The following is a 24,602-nucleotide window of genomic DNA, read 5'->3' on the forward strand; positions in this document are numbered from 1 at the left end:
CCAATGCAAACTTCAATTAGAAATAACTAAACAAACAATCCTCGATCAATATTTTTGTACATCGAAACTTTTACGTTCGTCTTATATTTCAGAATCGATTCTCCAAACCATATTCCATATCATGCATAATATTAACATCCTGTTTAAACCTTCTACATTATTATACTATATTATTCTCCCAAGTAATTGCGTAATACAACCTAGATGGCGGCACTGTGAAATCTCTCTAATCTCGAATTTCACTCTGTTCTTTCTCAGTGTTCCGAAACAGTCCGTTCCAACCTTGGTCTCCTCTTTGCCTCTCCTTTAACATCCCGGCGGGAGCAGAAAGCGACGATGAAGATGTAGCTTCATCATGATCCGAAGCGGATGAACAGGATATTGATGTTCTATCCATGAAATCAACAAGAACCAGCGATAAGAACAGTTTCTCGAGTTCTCGGCCACACACGTGTGAAGAACAGAAATGTCGATTTTTTGCGTGAGATGATTCTTCTCTTTCTGTTTTTTTTCTTTTTTTTTTTTCATCTTATTACGTAATATAGACAGTTACTCGCGTTTATTTTGTTGGACGAGTTGGAATATGCACGACCAAGGAGACAAGTTTTTAGAGGTTATGTAGATTCGAGCGAACTTTGAATATAGTGTACCAGGTGTATATGTTTTTATCGACCTGCAGTGTCTTTGAAACTTTTCACGATGCAAGTTTTGATGGTGGATTCGAGAGATACAGTGATTTTATAGGATTAGATCTTTGTATAAGAGATCCAGAAGAAGGTGATCTTCAACAATAATAAGTTAGTTTGAAATTAAAAAAAGTTTTTGTGAGAATATTAATTAATTCAAAAGTGTTGATCAATTAGTTACCATTAACGATTCTTATTTGAAGATGATTAAAAGAAATTTGTGTAAATTTTATAGAATCTTTTTTTCAAGTAAATTTTAAATTGAAAACAAATTTTTCAAATAAATCATGTTAACTAAATTTTTTCAACAATTAAAAAAGTCTAATGAATAATTTCTAAAGTAAAATAATAAAAATTTAGAAATGTTCCAATAAAAATTGAAGACATAATATCATCTAGAAGATTTATTATAAATTGATCCAATCTTATGTAAGATCATCTACATGAAGGAAACCATGATTCTTCATTTAATGGTCGATTTTATGAATTGTAATGATTTCTTAACGTATGGCCATGAATCTACTGTCTCCTTGGTCGTATCAATATCAATTTCGTCGTGGATAAATGCACTGTCTAAGAATAATCCCGGAAACGTTAAACGTGATTGAAAGACACGTAAAACGTAAAATTTCCGGGATTTTCTTCTCCAAAGATTCTCTCTTCTCCATCCCTTTAAATAATCTTCGATTTAGGCGTTAACGAGTGTGATCGAATTCGTGATATTAGTGGCGATAACTGGAATTCTGGCCTCTTTCGCTGCCGTGTTGCGTTTGATGGAGTTGACCATCAACCTGATTCATCCTGTCACCATTTTTATGCTCCGCCAGTCTGGTAAATTAATCGTTGTGAGTATTAAAATAAAATTACTTTAAAAACGTCAGATTTTTTTTCGAGAATAAATTCATTTTCTCGCGTGAAGAGAAATGAAGAGAAAAAGGGAGAAACATATCATATACATATACACAAGGAAAATAAAAGTGTAACTATCTTTGTCTCGAACGCGTAATATTTCATGAAAATTCATTAACAATGTCCATCACGAGGGAAATAAAATATTTATGCATATATATATATATGTGTTAATATTTGTTTCGTGTAGATCAGAGATATTAACAAATTGGCGATGCGGTCGGACGAGCGTGATATATTTCCATTAAAATTGAAAGTGATTCGATTCTCCTGCAACGAATTTCCATGAGAAGAGTACGTCCCTATTACACGTTGCACAGAGCCACGTCACGTGATCGAGCTTCCGCCAAAACCAAGCGCCGTATCGTATCACGTGACCTGTCTTCGCCTAATGCAGCAATGGAAGTGAGGATAATGTGACGTCCATCTGTTATTCTCTTGTGAAAATTGGACAGAGGTAAAGCGCCGTATCATGACTCGTGATACGTATCTATACGCCTAATGTAGTGATAATGTGGAAATGATGTGACGTCACGTATTCTCCTCTTGTGAAAATTGGGTAGATATATATCACGTGATCAAAGCCAGGCGTTGCATCACGTGATGTGTTTCTGTTTATTCTGGCAATGATGCGGACGTGTATGTATTCATCTTCCATGAAAATTAATCGTAGCAACTTTGTACTTGATTGTTAAGTAACAGTAGGAGTAGTATATTTTATACGTTTATTTTTTCATGATCATTTCTGTTTACTGATTCTCTTGTGCATATTACTATAAACAATTGATAGAGGAAAATAAAGAAAATAGAAAAATGCAATCAATGCACAGGAGGAAGGAGTGCAGATAAAGCGGTGTTAAAATTATTTTCTAGTTAAAATGAATGGCATTCCTTCGTGAAAATTATCCTTTGAACAATTACATTTTTGTCGAACTTTATTAATTTATTTTATTTAACTCAATTAACATGGAACAAATATACTTCTTTACATTAATCGTACTGTTACAATCACAAAATTAATAATCTTATTTTTCCTTTCTCTTCTTTCTTTCCAATTTCAATTATAATGTAATAACAATTTTCACTTAATTTCTCGTCCCTCTCGAAATATATTTTATCGATTCAATTTAATCGGTGTAAATTTTAACATAGATGATCTCACCTTCTAAGTGAAATAGCCGTTTGATAGATTTTAGTTCATTTTTCGAGGAGAAACGTGAGCGGATCGCGTTAAAATAAAATAAGAGCATCGTTCGAATTAATTAGTTTGTCGCGTCGAATATTCGCCGACGAGTTGGTCGACGTGTATTTTGAAGAAAATGGGGAATCTGTCTGCGGGGAACTAACAGCTAAAATATTAGGTTATTACATGATTCCATCGTGGCCCGCGAATTATTCGAGAAAATTAGATCACCCATCTCCATCCACGAAAAATTTCATTAATAATTTCTTATGCTCACGGATCGCATTTTTTGTAAGCTCGTCCAATACGAGGATGGACTTTATGCAAATGAGATAAGAAGTGACGAACTCTTCTATTTCCTATCCGTCTCTCTTGTTTTCCCTCTCTTTTCATTTTTATTTTATTCCATTTCATTTATTTTCTTCTTAATCTTCGGGAATAATATATCGTGCTCAACAGAACTCATCATTTTTTTCCCCCTCTCGTTTCATTTTCTTTAAAAAGAAAATTCTTTTTAAAAAAAATTCTCCATTCGTTTCGAAACGTAAAAAGAATTTTTGTCTCCTTTGTTTCTCTCTTTGATTCTTCTTCAAAGGAATATCTCTTCTATTCCTTTTTTTTTCTTCCAAGTATCGTCAAAATCGATTTACTTGTTAGATCAGTTAGCGATGATAATAACCAGACCGAGTAGCGAATATTTATATAAATTTCAACGCAATTGAAATTTGAATAAACATTCGCAGCGAGACAAATAAACCAATAAGATGCAAACACACGAGAAATAAGAGGCAGGGCTAGAAAGCCCGTGTCCAGTTAATTTTAAATACCTGGCTGTCCGCAGTATGGTACAACTCAAAGTAAAAGGTTGATGTCCAACTCGTTGCGGAGGTTACGCGCTATTACAATATTCCCCCCTCGATTGGCGGTGGTCGAGATAAGGATGGAACAACCGTTCGTCCCGTATCAGAGAAACGTGTTGGGCATGGTGGAGGAAACGTTCCCGCGGAAAGAGGATATCCTGTTCACGGAGAGGATCATGGCTGGCCCCCCCGACGATGATGTTAAGGAACTGGTGTCTGAAAAAAATGTGAGCGAGAAAGGGGTTGAGACGAAGTTGGAGGATATCGAGGAAGAGATGAGCGAAATTAAGGAGAAAATTGAGGAGGAAGGGCTCGAGGAGGAGGAAAAGGAAGTGGAAGAGGATGAGAGGGAGGAGGAGGAGGAGGAGAAGGATGATGAGATGATACCGAGCAAAACATCTGACGATTGAGCACAAAGAATTTCGAACGAACAAGAAACAAAGGGAAAAAATTCTCCAACTGTGTAGATTACTTAGCTGTTTCAAAAATTGTCAGTATATTTTTCGAAATAAAATATCCAAACCGATATTTGGTTTTTAATTCGATGCGAATGTTATTAATTTTTGACTTTTAATTTTCCTTTTCTTCTTTTTTTTTTTCGTTATGAGAATTTGAATTAGATGAATTTGCTAGATGGTGCGATATGTCGAGGAAAATTTAACGAGAGGAAAAAACAGAAAGGAAATTGCACGATGCAATACATGAAGTTGATCAATGGGCGGTGGCACGCAAGGATTTATTGGAGTAAATTACGTGCTTTATGAGATTCGTACTTGAATAACGCACATTATTAATTGTTACGAAAATTTATCATTATTTCACACTGTTAAATTGTAAACAAAAAAACGAGAAACGACGATGTAAATTGCACCACACCACCTTTAAAGTGGATACTCTAAGATTTAACCGAGCAACAGTTTTTAATGAACTGTGCACTGCGGTTTTAAAAAATACTTTTTTTAAAAATGCATGGACGTTTGAAATTTTTATCACTTTTCAATTTTCAGAATTTTTATTTATTTATTTTTTTTTTCTATGATATTTCAGACAATTCCAATCTCCAATTTGAAAGTTGAAACGAAAACGGGAATCAGAATTAGAATACGCTTTAGAATTATTGGAATCGTCAATTTATCTATTTGTCAAATTCGCAATAAATGGCATGCCTCAATGAGGAACATTTTCAAAGAGCAATTATCAAATCAAAAAGAAACAAAAATACGTGATACATAATTATCGACGCTCTCTTCTTTTTCCACCAAACTTTATCTCGGTTCACATTTCCATCGAATCTCTCGATTAAAAATTTGTATAATTCAGAATTATACAATTACGATGATCCACAATAATCGCTTTCGAATTACGCGCGCTCGTCAATGCTTCGAGCTTTGTCAATTTGCAAGATTAAATTTTAATCAGCGTCGAATTTTCACCCGTTTCTGAATCAAATTTTCAATGGGCTCGATCAATCGTTAACGCACCGCGATAAATTCTGATAAATTCTGTCTCTCCCCCCTCCCCTCCCCTCCCCTCCTTAGGAAATCGAACACCAACAAGAGGAGGAGGAGCCTCGTTTTCATCCCCACAGGATGCCTGACTTTGTAAATCTTTCTTCTCGATCGAAAAGAAAAGGAAAAAAAAAAAAAAAAATAAGTTAAAAATCTCGCTTCGAAACCTCATCGATAATTAATTCCTCTCCCGGATTTTTAATTAAAAACACGTCAACTTATCACGCGGCAGTTGATTAAAAATTGTTACACCCTGATATGGTTCCTCGAGATCATTTCTTCGATTTCTTCTCTCACCAACGACTCGTTCATTCGTTCATTCGTTCATTGTTGCGTGTAAAACATACTTTATGGAGGCGTTAATTGAAAAAATTGTTAATTTCGAATGTTAGAAACGTCTTTCACAGATTGGCCAAAGAGATATCTCTATAATATCTAAGGGAGAGATTGAAGAAAAATTGATTCATCTTTTTTTCTCGACATCGAAACGTTCGCCCTAATTTTGTTAATTTCAATGCTCCAGATTTTAGAGCAAATTCTGATTTCCTGATAATTAATACATGATCGGCGCATGGATTACATCGTTTCCATATCGGTGAATAATTCAATTTTCGATCAATGATCATCTTCTAATGTCAAACATCAGATTTTCTCTTTTCATAATTTTGTCATAATCCTCGATCAATCGGAACGAAGTTGTATATATAATTTTCGTTTAAATATTTCTCAGAGAGAAATTTCTGTAAATTCTTGAATTTCAATTAATAATAGCCTGCTTCGTTTATTTATACACGTTTATAATATTCATTTCATTTAAACGTGGATTTCGGCTCTGTCAACTTTTTATTTATTCAACCCTCTAATTTTAATCCTTATTAATTTTTATTATTAATTTTAATCCACATATTTGTGAGGATATATTTTCAAAAAAGAAAGATGGACAATCCCGTTATATCCAATATATCGATCAATTCGTATTACTTTTTTTTAACTTGAAATATTATATTGAAACATTATTCAATTACGATTCGATACGATTTTTTAACCCCTTGCTTCGCCTTGTCCATTAACGAGAAGAATTTCTCTGCTCGAGGCACAATTTAATCGAGGGATAAGCTGATATAAAGATTGACAAAGAAGAAGGAAAGATAAAGAGGGCAAAGGGAGAAAATGACAGAGGATGGTTACGATAAAAATATTTTCTACGCGCATGGAAATGTTCGCGCTATTTTCTTTCTCCCCCCCCCCCCCCCTCCGAAAAAAGAACACCTCTCGTTTAAATCTCCTCTTTGAAAAACCAGAGATAAACTACACATTCACTGGTACGGTGAATGAGTAACGTTTTGGAAGAGAAGGAAAATACGTACTTGCAAAATTGCACGAAGTATTTGTGAAAATATCCTTGCAATTCTACGTATGAGAAGAACATATTTTTCTTTTTCAAAAGATATTTCTCGCTCGAATAACAACACGAATAGGGATTTTTAATTCGAGGAAAAAATTAATTAATGTAAATGATGATTAAACATTAAAATAACGATAATAATAAAGTGGGACGAATCTTTTGTCTTTGATAAATTTTATGCAAAGATTGCATTATTGCTGCGAATAATCGAAATCGAAAGATTTCGGGTCTGTGAACTTTTTTTCTTTTTTTTTTGTATCGAAAGGGAGACGATCATCAGATCGATCGTCCAACGTGAAATATAACGCTTGTGATAGATCGTTAGGTTAGATTAGAATTTAGCGTGATCGTTAACGAATCGCAACCAATATGTGAAGAAAAAAATTTATTATTCAATGGTTAGAATAAATTTTCAAACAAGGCCAAAAGAATGGATGTAAGTAACGATTGAGTTTCCGAGTCTTTTTTCAAAAACGCTTTTTTCTCTTTTTAAAATATCTTATTTTATTTCAAATTATTTCAAATCCTCTATCGCCTATATCCCCCCTCGCTCCTCCCAAAAAATAAATCATCTTTTCAACTTCAATTTCGCGAAACGAAACATAAAAATTTATTTATTAAGCAGATATTCTTTCTCGTATAACGGACAAGTATTATTTGTACATTTCTTTTTTTTTAAACTTGATCAAATCCATTCGCCTCGATGGAAACCACAAATTAACACGTTCCAATAAATCATCCTCCTTTAATAACAAGGAGGTATACATAACCTAAATTAAAATCGTTAAAAGAAACAACAACAGAGACGAGCAGGGGGAAAGAAAAGAAAAAGAGAAAAAGAAATTGAAATCTTTATTAAAATCCATTATCTCCATGATTTCTCGCCCAGCTCGAAGTCATTCTGACAGATTTGAGCGCGAAATTCCCTTATTTGAAGTACATTCTACGACCCCAGTACGCGCCATATTTGAACACAGCCGGCACGGTTCTCCTCGGATGGCTGATAGTGTCCTGGATCTCATACGTAAGCCATGTATCGTCGATACACTTTTTTCTTTTTATCATTTCAATTATTTCGTCCACCTTTGTTTTTTATCAAAAAAAAGAAACATTTGTCTTCCTTTCATCATTGGATCCAATTACACGGTTAATTAAAAATTCTCGGCCAATTAACATCGTTAATTAACCTGTTTTATTCGTGGAAAAAGTGACGCGACATACACTCGCATATATTTCTCTAAAAAAAAAAAAAAAAAAAAAAAGGATTATCATTTTTCCTTGCTCAATTGTGAACCTCAAAAAACAAAAATTCTAAATTTCGAAGGAGATCAATTTTTTTTTCCTTTCCTTCCTTTGCACCAAGTTAAAAAAAGTTTGGCTTCGAGGAAAATCTTCATCTGTCTCTCTTTCGAGGATACGATTCTCTATTTCTCGAGTTGAAATGGTAACGAAGAAAGGTGGTTGCAGGTGGTGTGGACGTTACTCGCACCCGTGACGATCAGCATCATCGCCATAATTCTAATTTGCCCGACGACCGCGAAGTGGTGCATCAAACAAATCGTGCCCAGCATGGAGGAGTCTTTCAATCAGATAATGGAAAAATTCCAGGTCGTCCTATCTCAGATACGACAGTGACGAAAATTGCGAAGTGCGCGAGTTCAACTTCGTCCTCATCAAACGTGTATGTTGTTATTCTTGTTCTGTTAATAAATATTAGTTATTAAAAAAGTAAAAAAGAAAAATTTAATATATGCAAACAAGATGAAAATAATTATTTAAATTGTTTTTACACATTTTTATAATAATAATAATAATAATAATATTTATTTCTTCCTCTTTTAATATATTCAACTTTTTTCTTTTTTCTTTATTCTTCATTCATATACGTTGCTGCACGATTAAAAGTGAATTTTAAATATAATTATTATATAAAAAAATAATGGAAAATACAATACTCGTAACAATATCCTATTTTAAAGGAAATTTAAACTTATTTAACTTTTTTACGATCGTCATAAGTTCCACGTAAACCCGCATAAAGAGAAAGAACGAGTGGAAATCTGTGGCAATAAGTTGGGTTCTCTGATTACCATCGAAACAAGCTCATGTTCAAATCCCCATCCAGCCATTTATATTTTTCATCGCGAAAAAAGTAAACAGTTTCTTCGTACCTGCTTCGATTCTACAGTATCGACGAAAATGAAAATACATTGAAAATTCTGGTGTTTCGTTGAAGGGGAAAAAAAAAAAAAAAAAAAAATGGAGAAAATTTTTCAATGCAAAGAAATTAAGCGTATTAAGAATGTTCGAATCACGCTTTTTGAACTTTGCTTCCGATATTTCCGACAGGAAACAATCCTCCTAGAACCGAGTCACTTTGTGATGTTTGATTCGTGAATCGGTTCAACAGTTTGGAAAACGAAATTTCGGTGCAGAGGGGTGGAAGAGACAGGAAATGAAAAATCGAGGGAAGGGAGGGAACGGGGAAAATGGAAGATTGGTCACAAAACACGTGTCACGAGTTCTATCTAAACTCGGAGATTTTGCTATTTGTTCTTGTTTGTAATCTTTCGTCGATATTAAACGGTACACAATTGCTCGATCCTTCGATTGACTTTCCATTCGTTCAGCTTTGTTATTTGTACGTTTATTTCTTCTTTTTCTCCTTGCCACATACATTTACTCCTTATCAATTCAAATTTCTGCTACTTACATTTTTGTTTCCTTTTTATTCTCTCAGATGATCTCAATATTAATTAAGTCGTTTCTCAGATTTACTTTTCATTCGTTCAGCTTTGTACGTTTATTTTTTTTTCCTGGCCATGCACACTTACTCTTTATTAATTCTTTCATCCCTTCAGATGATTTCAATATTAATCAATTCATTCCTCAGTCGATAGATTTATTTTTCCGTTCATTTCTTTTTATCATACGTTTACTCCTTATCAATTCAGATTACTCTTTGTTTTTACATTTATTTTTACCACACATTTACTTTTTATTTGTTCACTTTTCTCCTACTTACGTTTTTGTTTCTTTTTTATTCTCTCAGATGATTTCAATATTAATCGGTTCATTCCTCAGTCGATAGATTTATTTTTCCATTCATTTATTTTTACCATAAGTTTACTCCTTATCAAGATTATTCAGATTACTTACATTTTTGTTTTCTTTTTATTCTCTCAGATGATTTCAATATTAATCAGTTCATTCCTCAGTCGATAGATTTATTTTTCCGTTCATTTATTTTTACCACATATTTACTTCTTATCAATTTAGATTACTTACATTTTTGTTTCCTTTTTATTCTCTCAGATGATTTCAATATTAATCAGTTCATTCCTCAGTCGATAGATTTACTTTTCCATTCATTTATTTTTACCATAAGTTTACTCCTTATCAAGATTATTCAGATTACTTACATTTTTGTTTTCTTTTTATTCTCTCAGATGATTTCAATATTAATCAGTTCATTCCTCAGTCGATAGATTTACTTTTCCATTCATTTATTTTTACCACACGTTTACCTTTTTTATTAATTCAGGTTTGCTCATTTTTATTTATTCACTTTTCCCACTCCTTTCTCACCATTTACATCATCATCCACAACGTACTTTCCACTAATTTCAGCTGGGCCAGCGAAATATTTTTTTTTTTTTATCCGCCTCAATTTCCCTCCTGGGGCCACTTTCATCATTCCACCAATTTACCCTTCATCAATTCAAACATCCCGTTATCCGTTTGTATATTTATCTTTCGTTCCTCCTCAATTTCCATATTTCCCGCTCTACTTTTTCTTTTATCGCCCTTCCCCTCCCCTCCTCATCAATCATCCGAAAAAATCATCGTCGATCGAAAACGAGATCCTATATTACGAAACTATCCTCGAGCTTGGCAACGCTTGATAATTATTTCTAGGAAATCCACAAGTTGGAAAAGTAACCTGTCGATTCAACAGGCAGGTCCTCCTCGGCTATTGGATCGGCCAGCATTCTGTACAGGAACGCATACACGCACGCATGCACCCTATGTCACGCATTCAATCAACGTTAATTAGAAATTAATTTCCACGTCTCCCCCTTCGATGAATTCGCCTGTTCCAGGATAACGCAAATCCGGCCCGTAGTTCAATTACCAATCCAGGAAATCAAGATGTAAATTTCAACCCGTTTAACAGGCTTCACAAATGGACCGAAATCCGTGTGGAAATTTTTCGCTCGGTCGGCAAACACCGAGTGTTCGACAACACCTCTCTCTCTCTCTCTCTCTCATTCCATCCATGAATGGAAATGGCCGATCCTCCGAATAAATTTTTCCGCCTGATTATTATCCTCCTTGATCGTTCGACCTTGATGCTGATTTATCGACCGATTGACTCGATTGTGAAATTGAATGGGAAGCGATAAAAGTGGTGGAGAATTTTATGGATTTTACGATGGAACGAGGCGGAGAAAGAAATTTTATTTTCTGATTCCTTAACTTAACTTCGTGTTTAGTTTTGTTCTTTTTCTTTTTTTTTTCGTTCTCGAATTAAAATTAATTCTGAACGAGAAAAGAGGTTATAAAATTTGTTTAAATTTGTTCGTCGCCCATACATGGATGAATGCTTTCTTCTTCAAGAGAAGAATGAGATTTTAACCATTTACATTTGTATTTATATTTAAGAAGGTCTAAGAAGAGCCCTCTTGAACGTTATGTTATATATAATTATAACATTTATAAAATATAATTATATCACACGTATATTTACTAATGTAAATACATGTATTTATTAATGTAAATGTATATATAATAATAAAATATAGGATAGCGATTATATGGCGATTATATGAATTCAAAGAGTTAAAGCGGAATTTTAAAAGAAACTTAATGGGATAAGCAATGAAATATGAATATAAAATATACTTTGGAATTTAAAATTTAAGAATAATAGAAACAGAAATGAGGAGGGCAAGTGTGATTTGTTAGCGAATCACTCTGCACTTTTATACAATTTTAAATGTAAAATTATATGGTAAGATAGAAAGGTGTTATTACCACCGATAATATAGAACTAAGTTGTCAAATTACAGGCTTATACTCAGACCAAAATACTTAAAATTGAAAATTTAGAAACGAAGTAGGGAGAAGTAGAGACACTGAAAACAACTAATCCAGAATCGGTGAATTACGGAATTAGTTAATGAAAACTAATATATATATAAATATATCCCAACTAAATTTTATATTAAAATATATAAAATAAAAATATTAAAACTACTTCCGCTTCTGTTCGCGTTCTTTCCAACAGTAACATTTGGACTCCGTTGAGGAACTCAACGAAATCACGCTGGCCGACGAACGTGTTAAGGAATCGTTAGCGAGACTAGTATAGAATCTTTTGATAAGAAAAAAATGAAAAACTCTGAGGCATGATTCGATGATATTTATACGGCTTTATCGAAGAATCGTGAAGATGAAGCTTAGAATTCTCGAACGTGTTCATATGAATTAAAATTATGGAAGTTAGCGATCGATTTTTGTATCTTTTCGATTCGAACGAGTAAATAAATAAATAAATAATAATTTTATAATAATTTTGAATGATGTGGACGAATGGAGGAATCTTCTCGAGGAAGATTCAACAATGGAAAGAGTATTCGTGTTTTTGTATCTTTTCGATTCGAACGAGTAAATAAATAAATAAATAATAATTTTATAATAATTTTGAATGATGCGGACGAATCTTGTCGAGGAAGATTCAACAACGGAGAGAGTATTCGAGAGGAGCTAGAGCAACACGGGTGGCTAGAAAAGTTTTTTCTTTTATCGACTGATGAGAGAAAGGAGGGAGGCACTCAGAGGCGATACTTAAAGCTCGAGTGCCTTTAAGAGGCGCGATTATTTCGAATTAAGGGAGGGGAGAATAGGGAGGTGATTCTCGCAGTCGTTGATTTAAAACCATAAAGCCATAACGAGCGGGAGAACTGCAAAGAACTTGAAGGTTTAACGAGGTGGCATGTTAGTGGACCGCTAATCCAAAAAGTAAAGTGGTGGATCAAGGCGTTGTAAATTAAGAGCCTGTTTGAATGGAAAAGAATGATCATCGTACGAAAGAGAAGAAAAATATAGATTATTAAATATTTTGAATAAAGTATGATAATTTTGAAAATGAAATTAATATTACCATCGACGAAATACTGTATAATAGACGCGAAAATTGGTATATGAAAATATTGGCTGAGAGAGCTGAGAGATTGAGGTTTGCGTTAGATAAAAGGAGATGGAAATATAACGAGACAGATGATGTGACAAGGATGGAGATTAAATCCTTGATCAATGTTTACGCGTAATTTTTGCGTTTGTTTCAGCTTTTAGAATTAATCTTCCCACACGTTTATATTAACATCTTGCAGATAATTTTTTTCCAGATATCGAGATGTGAACGATAAAATAACCAATATGGCGAGTGGAAAGCGGACGAAATTTTCCTCGGAATTAATTAAGACACATCAACGTGCGTCCAGTATAGTATAATTATGACTACGTTAAATAAAAAATCAGGAAGAGATTCGAGTAACGATTTCAAGCAACATCATCTTCCGTTCAAATATTCTTTTTGATGTACGCGCTTTGCAAGATTAAATGAAATTCCATTTTAATTGAACGAGCATCTATACAAAAATCAAAATCTTCTCGAGGAACGAATTAAATCGATTAATTCGTTTGATCGATCATCAAACCCACGCTTTATATTATATTTCAAAGAGGATTTCAACTAATATTTTTCAATATCGTTTAAGTTCGTTAAACGTTTTATAGAATTTATTTGTGAAATTAAATCCGTTATAATACGAAGAGTGTATTTTTAATAGAAAAGATACAAGCATTCTTGTAACAACGTAGAAATAAATTTCATCATAAATAATCAACGTATTATTCGAAAAAATTGGATCGAATCTTGCAAAACGATTTTTTCTCAGTCATTTCCAACAATAGCAATTTAATTTCATTTAACCAAATTTAACGATAAAATTATCGAATATTTTTCGAACGCGTGCCGATTCGAGAAGCTTGCTCCACGACAATCCGCCATCTTTCTTCCCAACAGATGTTTCATTTTATTTTCATTTTACAACCGATGAACAATGCGGTCTTTTATTAATCAGGGGTCAGTGTTACGCAAGTGAAGGCAAAACGTGGAGGTTTCCAGGCGCGTGCAAATCGTGGAAGGTGTGAAAATAATTAATTGGGCGATGCAGGTATCACGTGTCGAATACGGGGAAAAAGAAAAGAGGGAAGAAAAAGGAGGAGGCAAGAGGAGAAGCTTGTCGGACGTTTCGTGACGGCGCGCCATTAATTCGCGTTGGACGTGGCCGGTGTTTAGTTTTTCCGGTGATTAAAACGTTGCCGGGGATGGGAGAAAACGAGTATCGAGGATCAAGATCGAGACATTAAATATCTCGCGATTATTTCCGGGATTATCGAACGCGCGTTTCTCCTTTTTCTTCAATTTTCGTTCAACACGAACATTTCTCTCGCATTCTCAAATTTCATGCAAATTTTTCGAAAAAACGTTCGAGCTTCGTGTATATGAATTTCCAAAATTTCCCACGAATTCTTGGCGTTCCACGAGCTTTTCCATGCGTATTTAATTCGTCGAAATTCGGGAAAACTCCCCTCCTGGACGCGAGGAGGAGTATAAATCCAAAGTTTGAGTAAGAACCAACAATTTATTTGGAAAAACGAACGAGTAGCATTAAGATTCTACGCCGCTTGAAGTTCAAACAGAATATTAAAATATTCAGAGATATCGATCCTCCATAACGAACTTGATCGATCTTCTCCCTCCCTCCATTCGTGGAGAGAAAACAGGAAATGATTAACATAAAAAAAAAAAAAAGAAGAAAAAGAAGAAGAAAAATTACTCGAAGAAGGAAAAATTCAAATTCCAAATTTCGAGACAGAGAAAAAAAAAATTGAAAGATTGAATTCGTTGAAAAAAAAAAAAAGAATAGAGAACGAGAGAAAGACAGAGAAAGAGATTTATAGAAATGACTCACGATGAAGATTTGAGAGATTTGATTCGGCTCTTCTTCTTTTTAATTTTCTCTTCTTCTGTTTGAATTTCGCGCCATTGAAGACGCGAACGAAATGGAGGAAAGCTAGAGATGATAGAAGTGATATTAAATGAATAGCGTATAACAAAGATGATGAAGAAATTGTTTACAGATTTGTGAGGTAATTCGAACTTTTTTTTTTTAGAAACAAAATGGAAGGATGAAATGAAAGTTAATTTTAAATTTCGCGATATTAAAAGATGAATATTTTAGAGAAAGGCGAGAATTAGAGTATTAACAAGTTATTCAGACTTGCGAAGTAATTTATATTTTTTGAAACGATGAATAATGAAAATTAATTTTACATTTCTGAAAGATACTGAAACTGAACAGAGAGAGAGAGAGAGAGGGAGAGGGAGAAGGGGAAATGAAATCACGGATCGACGATTTTTTCGCGTTGCGAGGATCGATCGCGGCCATTGGATCCCGATTCACAAATCTCGAGGGAACACGGAATCGACATTTGGCACGGGGGAAAAATTTGATCTCTCTGGCCGGGTCATCCCCAACCCCGTGGAAGAGAAATGAAATGTTGGCCGGGCTGTCGCTTCAAATTTATCGAGCAGCGATATTTTACATTCGCTGTGAAAATAGTTACAATCCCCCTTTGAGCCTGCCAAAGGTTGGTTTGCGGTCCATCCAGAGATGTTTACATTGTCGGTTTTTCCATTCGAGGATTTGATCTATCATCGATCGCAGCGGTGTGAATCGAATGAATCGAAAGTTCTATTTGTTGTTGTTGTTGTTGTTGTTGTTATGGCTTCCTGCGAGGGTGTTTCTTTGACCGAGTTTTCAAAGAGGGATCGAAGTCTGTTGAAATGTTTGGAGAGACGCTCACAGTTGTTTGAAAAGGAATTTGGGGCAAGTTTTCGATTTTGTTCCGAGTTGTGATCGGCGGTTTGTGTTATGGGATTGACGAGAGTGTGTGTTTCATACGTGTGCATGATAGTGATATTGATCGATGATGTAGTATTTTGCAGTAATTTTCTCGGTTTAAGAAGTTTTTGAGAGATTGGATAATTTCAAGATACGATGTTTCGTTAGATTTGGAACTCTGAGATCGTTTAACTTTGAGATCTTAGGAGTGGAGAATATAGGAAATAAATTTTTCCAAGATTTTTGAGTTTAAGATTTCAGGAATTAAATAAATTTAGTAGAATTTAAAATTTATAGATTTAATTAATATTCCTCTGAGGTTGCAGATCTGTCTTTGGATCATCATAGAAACTTTAATTTTCAGGATACAAAATATAAAAATTTATAGATTTATAGAATTGAAATTTGAAATTTTTTGAGATATATAGATTTATATAAAGTTTGCAATTTTTCTAAAATTTTTGACTTTAGGATCCAAAATCTCAGGAGTGAAACATAGTAGAACTTGGAATTTATAATTCAAAGTTGCAGATCTGTCTTTAGATTATCACTTTTAATTTTAGAAATATAACTTGAAATTTATAGATTTATACAATTAAAGTTTAATTATTATTAAATTTTTCCAAAATATTTTGAACTTAGAATTTATAAATTTAATTAATACACAATTCTTTTGAGATTGCAGACTTGTCTTTGAATCACCAATTTTAGAAGCTTCAATTTTAGAATACAGATTAAAAATATAGGTATTCATTAATTACATAATTCAGAGAGATATACAATTATAAATTCTTGAATTCTCAGAAGATTGAGAATTCAAGATTATTCTGTTTAGAATTTAAAAATGTCCAAGAATCAAGAAATTATCAACCCTTAAAATTTTGAATCCAGAATCTTTTTCAAGACAGATTGATTTTCAAGACGGAATTCCTATATGATCCAAAATTCTAACAACACGAATCTAGGTCGCATAGTTTAGATAGGTTTAGATGTACGACCAACAAGTGGTCTAGGATGTGATCCTAAGGCTCGATACTATGCACTTCTAGAGATCCCACGAGTCCCTACAATCTTGAACTAATCCGACACGTATCTCACGTCTGAATTTACACAGTGTACGCTTTCACACACATCTTCATTCCACTTGTGTATGTAGATTAACTACTGACTTTGACTGAAATGTGGTTAATTATCCTGTCAATACAAATGTTTTGCTATTTGCATATTTTTGTCACGATTAAATAGTAATTGTTTATTTACGTGCTGTGACGAGTTCTTATTATAAAATCTCACGAAGCACACTTTAATTGGTTCGTTCAAAGAAGCTTTAATCCGTTCTTATTCCTTTTATCGAGCTCGAAGGAAGCAATGCTCTTAAAACAATTATATCTTTTTCTTCAAAGTGCAATATATCCAGAAATACTTTCCAATTTGATCAAATTTATAAAGTAGAGGTAAACAGATCTTTGAAAAAAGTATAATCAAGGAAAATAAACGATCGTTTATCGATTCTTACTTTCTATTAAAAATTTTTATAAGAAATAAATTATAAATTTATTCATTTGATCGATTGTGTAAAAAAATTTATTTTAAGAAAAATTTTAAAAGAGGATAATTATTGAAATAATCATATTAGATGTCTTTAATTCAAAAAACTAATGAAGACAATTACTATTTAATGAATCAATGTTTGATCAAATACTTTTATTACAAATATTTAATCAATAATTTGACATAATTTCAAAACACACGTTACTTATATTTATATTCACCAGCTCCGTTTCTTATATAAACAATAGCAAACCAAATTCTAGTTATCTTAGAAAGCATTCTCCTTCTATCTTGAAATTTATCGAGCACAATATTTGTCGGTCAACAATTTAACATTTTTAAAATTAATAATCGAGAAAAAATATAATAATAATTTTGCCACGTACCTAAACGTAGTAAATTACTCAGCAAACCAAATTTCAATCTTCATCTTGAAAATCGTAACACGATATTTGTCGATATTCGACTTTTCCAAATTTAATGCAACTTGTCTAAACACGAGAAACGCAAGAAACACGATTAACCTCAACCGCTTAAGCCTCTATCCCCACCACTAATCCTATTTCTCCAAAGAGAGCAAAGTATTATACTTTGCAATCAGCAAAGTAAATTCCCTATCATCTTATGTCTCTCCAAAATTTATCGTTCGACGATTCAATATTTACTTTTCCACACGAAGACGAGAGAAGAACACGCAAAAATCACGCACCGCACGTGTCTCGTACACACCATAATTCGCTAATCCCATTTCCCTCACGCGGCCAAAATGAAATATTTACAACTAGCGCACTCCGCGGAATCGAAGTAAACCACTTTGCCCTCTCCCCACCCAGCATTCGAGACCTTCGCTCGGTCGCCATTCGTTCTAAACGCCATCCCACGGAACAGGACGGAGGTGGGCGTTTTATATTCGAGAAACGCGATACGTAGTAATCCACGGATCGGTTCGTGTTCATAAGAAGCAACAATCGGATCCATCCTCATTTCCATACCACGGACAATATTTCTTCCTTTATTCTACGTGCACCAGCAGGCGGATATTGCATGGAACGCGCGAATCGACGTCTCTGTTTCGTTCGATTCGTTGCTTTTTCGATGCTACCTTCGAAACGTGGTGACGCATCCCAATATTCAAACTGGCTGCGCCACTTAAGCATTTGGTTTATTCATTTTTCCGCGTTTCGTTTATCTCTTCTTTTCATTTTTCTACTTATTCGTTTCCACGTGTTTTTTTTGCACGTGTTCCTTTCTCTTTTTATTCGTGCTATTCGTTTTGCTTTCTCTTTCTAACTCCAAGGTTATTGTATATTGTAGTGTTTGCGTATAATGCGTACAAGAGGAAATTTAACGCAAGAATTGACAAGTTGAACGTGAATTTATCGTACGTTTTTAATCGATCCAATTGTTAAACTTTGAATAGAAAATTGTGAATCAATAATAATATCTAATATCTAATTGACCAATGATTCATGAGATATATTATATCTCGAATAGTTTTGATGATGTAACAATTTATAATGGATATTTATTTAAAAAAACATAGAATCTAATTATTTTGATCGAAGGCTCAAAAAATATAACTTATATAAAATAAATAATACATTAATGATATTTTTAATATTCGATATATGATATATTTCAATATTGATATCAATTCATATTAGATATTATTATTATTGATTTACAATCCTTATTTTAACTTTCAAAGTTTACATCCTTGATTGTTGAATTTTCTACGAGAGTCGAATTTAATATCGTGCAGTGCAAGTTATTTTAACTTACAAATAGATTTTAATTTATTTCAAAACTGTTCAAGATATATTTTGTAAATCAATGTTGGCAAATTGATATTAGATATTATCATTATTATTATTGATTTATTCTAACTTTCAAAGTTTAGATCCTTGACTGTTGGATTTTCCAGAGAGTTTGATATCAGTACAAGTGCAAGTAAATCCTCGGATGAGTCAAGAAAGTGGAAAGATAACGGTACTCTACAATGTTGCATGAAGTTGCAGCGCCAAGAATGGAAACGTACGGGTTATAATATCGAGACCGATTTCCAGATCCACATGATGCCTCGAAATCGCCGTGTAATCCAGGTATTAAACCTGTTTCCCAACAATTAAGCTGTGTATTCCCTTGTCGCGTGCAATTCGACGGATTAAAGAGCTCGATAATTAAGTGTTTTCGGCAAAACTTGCGCCCCATTTATTCCATCCGGCAGAGTACGGGCCAACCGAGGCATTAATCTCTCTGGCCCCTTTCCTTCTCGAGGAAAGGTGACGATGAATTTAAAGAGAATAAGGGAATAACCCGGCGGAATGAAACCCACATTATGTGCGGTCAGACATGCGCCAGGAATCGGTTAAATCCATTAAGGAGAATTCTCGGTTTACAAATCCATTCTTCTTGTGTGTAGTTCCTTTCTTTCTTTCTTTTTTCAAATTTTTATCATCAGATTTTTTTTTAGAAAACTTGTGAATCGTACGAAGTTACGTTTCAACGTACGTAAGATGAAAATAAAGTGGAAAGTGGAATCTTAATATAATTCAATATTGTATTTTTTTTACAATTTTTAAAAATTTTTGGGTTCGTCTGTTATCGTTCTTTTTTTTTTTTTCCTAACAATAATATAAATTTGGTGAATATTCTTTTCTATTCTTTTTTCAATCTCTTTCAGATCATAAAGATTATAAATCATGATTCATTTTATATTTCATAGAAAAAATAATTTTTGTAGAAAATAAAAAATGAACATGCATTTAATAATATTCAATCTTTGGATTTATTTGTTATTGATTAATTTTATTATTTTTTTTTTGTATATAATAATGGTATAAAATTCCTTTTGCAAATTTGCAAATTTTAACGATTGAAAATAAGTGTTTTTAAGGCAAACTGATAAATACGAATTGATCTGCTAATCATTTTCGCGCATTTAATCTTTCATAATTGAAATTTTAGTTATACGAGAGAATTATACGAGTTTAAATTTTACATCGATTTAAATATAATTGGTTTCTCTAAATCTGGGAACCGAAATCTGCTAACGGATAATTGTTATGAACGAAGTTGGTGTTGGAATACAAGAAGTGTGCAGAAAAACCACTGAATTTTCGGGACATCTCCGATAAATTGATAGATTTCACTGTTTTGTCATGTTTCTCGATATCTTTCGATCTAATTATTGCGAAATTATTATTATATGCGAAATAATGAAGATGCAAAACGCGCGCGAAAAATTCTAAACATTTAAACGGACGAATCGAACAAAGTTTTGAATAGAAAAATTTTTCGATATAAATTTTGAATAACTTATAAATCGTGTGTAATAACAAAAAATAGGATCCAGAAGGGGTGACAATAATTCTGTATATTCGTCGAAAATAATGTGAATTTTATGTGGAAAATATGTGAAACAAAATTTTCGAAGATGTTTACCGAAACTTGGATGATATATTGGCCAAGTTTGTAATTTTTTTTTTCTTTAAGAAAACTTCGAAACTATCTTAATCCGCTGTCCTGTAAATATTTTCTCCCCAAGTTTGGGGAAGTTTCATAAATTTTCTTCTTTTTTTTTTTTTTTTTTTTTTTTATAGGAGACAAATCAATTTTTTAACTGTAATTTAAATTTGTGATTTCAAACTGTCAAAAATTTAATTTTCCATTTAATTTATTCATTATTGAAATATTTCGATTAATTTCTCTATAAAAAGAAAAAAAAAAGAAAAGAAAAAAAATCCAAACAGTATATAAACGAATACAATGAAAATTTAATTGAATATTTGTTACTTTTAAATTTCTTTTTTTTTTTTAATTTTACTTCGTCGTTTTGAAAAAAATAAATTTCGTATAATATCTGAAATCTTTTTTATATCGTTTATTATTAATTACACATAGAAGCACGTAGAAAATATAATACGTTTTTCATTTTAGACAGAAAAACATGTTCGATACATCCCTTATATTCATTGTTTCCATACCAGGCAAAAGAAATCAATTTTTCTATCTTCGATCTTTAAAATCGAACAAAAGCTTTTCATTCGATATGGCAGAGTTAAAAGTCGAAATAAACATTTGGATAGCAAACCATATTTGTGGAAGAAGAAATTGAGGTTTGTAAGAGTTGCGCAAACTGAAGAAATGAGTTCGAAGGAAAATCGTGGAATGGAAGTGGAAATAAGCTGAAATTGTTCAAATGATCGCGTTTCAGTTAACTTTCCTTAAGATCGATTGTCATGCTAAGTTTGCACTTATATTTCTTTTATTTTGCGTCTATTAAGTAGAATAATTAATATATTATATATTAAGAAATACTATTTTTGATTGATCAGAACAAAGTAAATTTAATACCTATCAAAAATCTCATGTGATAAGAGTGATAAGAGACACACTGTTATCCAAGACTGAGAGATTAAGTATTGGACATTGACTTGATGTCAATACTGAGAAATGGATTTGAAATTGATGCAGTGTCAATATTGAAAAATAGGTACAATATCAATACTGAAGAATGGATTTGAGTATATGCAATACCAATACTGAAGAATGGAACAGAGTGTCAATACTAAGGAATGGATCTTAATATAATACAATACAAATATTGAAAAATAGAATTGGACACAGTATAATATCAATACTGAGAATTTGAATATATGCAATGCCAATATTGAAAAATGGAATAGAGTGCAATACTAAGGAATGGACTTCAATATAGTCAATATTGAAAAATGGAACTGGACACAGCATAATTTCAACATTGAGAAGTGAATTTCAATGTAATGCAATGGCAATACTAAGGAATGGACTTTAATATGGTGCCAATATTGAAAAATAGGTACAATATAATATCAATCCTGAGGAATGGATTTGAGTATATGCAATGCCAATACTGAAAAATGAGATAGAGTGCAGTGTCAATACTAAGGAATAGATCTCAATATAATGTAATACCAATATTGAAAAATAGAACTGTGACACAGTATAGTATCAATACTGAGGAATGAATTTGAGTATAGTTCAATGTCAATACTAAAAAATGGATTTTAATATAACGCAATGTCACTGAAAAATAAAACTGGACACAGTATATAATATCAATACTGCAAAATGGATTTGAGTATAATGAAATGCCAATATTGAAAAATAGAATTGGACACAGCAAAATATCAATACTGAGGAATGGATTTGAATATAATGTAATACCAATATTGAAAAATGGAATAGAGTGTAGTGTCAATACTAAAAAATAGACTTCAATATAGTGCAATGCCAATATAAGAATAGAGAATACATAAGAGAGAACATAATGTTAATACTGAACTTGGAGCAGTGTCAACAATGAGGAATAGACAGTTAATACTAAGAAATGGATCTAAACATGGCACAATATCAATACTGAGGAATGATTCTGTATATAGTGCAATATCAATATTGAGTTACAGATTTAGACATGGCATATTGTCAACATGGGGAACTTGAACTTGAACACGGTTCAGCTTTTCCATTGAAAGAGTTGTTAGCGTGAAACACAACACCATATTTTAATTTTCTAAAGAAAGAAATAATGTACCCGGGTTGGATGGAACACATTCTATCAGAAATAGAATTATCTGTCAAATGACACAGGTGTCCAGTAGACACGGGTATTTCAATGAATACCTATGTCACGTCGGGAAAGAGGCAATGGCGCAATGCCAATACTGGACGCTCAACATACTTGGAGGAGTGTCCAGCGTGGGATAGAGGCGTATCTTAGTATAAAATATGGGATCGATCTGTCGCTGTTGGCGATTGTCCATAAGGTGGGATGCTCAAAAGATCACGCAAGTTTATAATCTGCTCTTGCGAAAACGAACAGAATTAAAAGGATTGATTTAATTTGATTCAAAATGAATTTTTAATAATTAATTTTTCTGGAAATTTTGAGTTGAAAATGAAATTATGATAATAAATTAAGAATTAATTAAACGTAACATGGATCACAATAGAAGTAAAGAATAAATAAGTTTTATCCATATTTATTTATGCTATCGAATTTAATTTATCGAAAATTGCTAGACTTTTAGAAGAACTTTGAGAAGAAATTAGTTCAATTATTTTGTGTTCAACGATGTAACAATGGTTCTCGATGATTCAATATTCCATTTCATCGGAAACAGACATTTTTACAAAGATTGGCATAAATAATAACGACGAGAAAAGAAGGAAACATTGTACAAGCTGTCGTATTTTCTTTTTAAATTTAGGTAAATTTCTCTTCTTTTAAGTTCATTATTCTACGTTGTGCAGAAGAATTCGAAATCCTTGTTCGATTTATGATAAATCTGGTCCACCATTTTCTTCGTACTTCATTTCAGGTGAACGAAATCATCAATATTTATTTTAGTATTCTAGAACGTGAATATCGAAAACTGTTATTGTTGTTACATCAGATAGAACGATGTTGAATATCTTTCTGATTTGATTGTATAATCCCTTTGAATATTAAATTTCCCTGTTTGTACATTTTATTTCTATGAAATGAAACTGAAATTTTTTTTTGAAAAAGAATACGATACAATACGATTCGATAAATATTCGAGGATACAACATTTTGGAATATTTGCGTAAAATAAAATTTGCACAAAGTAAGAACGAGCAATCTCGAGCATACGGTCATTCTTAGTTAAACGTGGAATTAAAATTTCTGAAATGCTGACACCTCGTCTTTTCAAGCAAAAAAGAACGATTTCTTTCACGTTCGAACAAAAATAAATTTCTTCGTCTAAATTACTTCGACAATCTCTCCTTCTTTTTTTTTAAATTGATTCCACTTCGAACGAGATATCCCTACCTTTCATTAACGACAAATTTATTTTCAATAAAATCTATTATTTCTGTAAAAATTGCTTTCGAATTAACAGCTAAAACCGATTCAAATCGAAGACCAATTTAAACCCTAAATCTAAACCGAACGTGACTCTCTCTGTCCGTTGGATCTCGGCGCAGCCAATGTATTAAACATTCGATTAACCTCGAGACTGTGCTATTAATTATCGAGCACAAACATCAGAATCCACCCACCTCCGTCAAAATGGTCAATAAACATTTCACCACGTGCCATGTCGAGATAGGAGCCAGAAGGATTTCCGCTCCCTCTACCAATCTCTACCGTAGCGATTCCTCTTTGGCCCTGAATACTTCACAGGAATCCGTACTGCGGTCACGAATGAACCGCTTGTTACCGGAAAAGCGGAGCTGAGTGTTGCGTGGTAAATTGGACAGGTTTCACGTACAGTTTCCTCGGTTACGTAAAATTTCCCGGTGTGAAATGTTCTTGCCTCGTCGCATAGCGCTAAAGCATGGTGTTAAAAAAAAAGATTTTATCGACCGAGGAAGAAGAAATGCATTTTATAGAAAAACGTGTCATTTTTTTTCTTTTTTTTTTTTTTTTTACCAATCTGGAATGCGAATTGTTTGACGAGAAAAACGAGGTATTTTTTGACTCGTCAAGCATTCATCAAAAATCAAAAGACCAATC

At 32.9% G+C, this 24,602-nt stretch overlaps 2 protein-coding genes across 5 annotated transcripts; both read left to right on the forward strand.

Moving 5' to 3' along the window:
- The first annotated feature begins 197 nt into the window (after positions 1–197).
- LOC100870545 (uncharacterized) lies at positions 198–4,164 on the forward strand. Of its 2 annotated transcripts, none has more exons than XM_086906181.1 (3): positions 198–481; positions 1,379–1,531; positions 3,620–4,164. In XM_086906181.1, the coding sequence occupies exons 1-3, from the start codon at positions 467–469 to the stop codon at positions 4,046–4,048; spliced, it is 597 nt and encodes a 198-aa protein (XP_086762307.1). In that variant the 5' UTR covers positions 198–466; the 3' UTR covers positions 4,049–4,164. The 2 variants fall into 2 exon arrangements, with proteins under 2 accessions (XP_086762307.1, XP_086762308.1); XM_086906182.1 differs by having other exon boundaries at positions 257–468.
- A 2,523-nt stretch (positions 4,165–6,687) lies between these two features.
- LOC147657933 (uncharacterized) lies at positions 6,688–13,254 on the forward strand. Of its 3 annotated transcripts, none has more exons than XM_086906184.1 (4): positions 6,797–6,987; positions 7,441–7,584; positions 8,019–8,232; positions 12,962–13,254. In XM_086906184.1, the coding sequence occupies exons 2-4, from the start codon at positions 7,548–7,550 to the stop codon at positions 13,065–13,067; spliced, it is 357 nt and encodes a 118-aa protein (XP_086762310.1). In that variant the 5' UTR covers positions 6,797–6,987; positions 7,441–7,547; the 3' UTR covers positions 13,068–13,254. The 3 variants fall into 3 exon arrangements, with proteins under 3 accessions (XP_086762311.1, XP_086762310.1, XP_086762312.1); XM_086906186.1 differs by having other exon boundaries at positions 6,807–6,987; positions 7,441–7,575; XM_086906185.1 differs by lacking the exon at positions 12,962–13,254 and having other exon boundaries at positions 6,688–6,987; positions 7,441–7,575; positions 8,019–8,393.
- The last annotated feature ends 11,348 nt before the right edge of the window (positions 13,255–24,602 follow it).

Source organism: Apis florea, unplaced genomic scaffold (genome assembly GCF_048593485.1).
Source record: "Apis florea isolate Af1SG1 unplaced genomic scaffold, ASM4859348v1 contig_2492_pilon, whole genome shotgun sequence".
Lineage (NCBI taxonomy): Eukaryota > Metazoa > Arthropoda > Insecta > Hymenoptera > Apidae > Apis > Apis florea.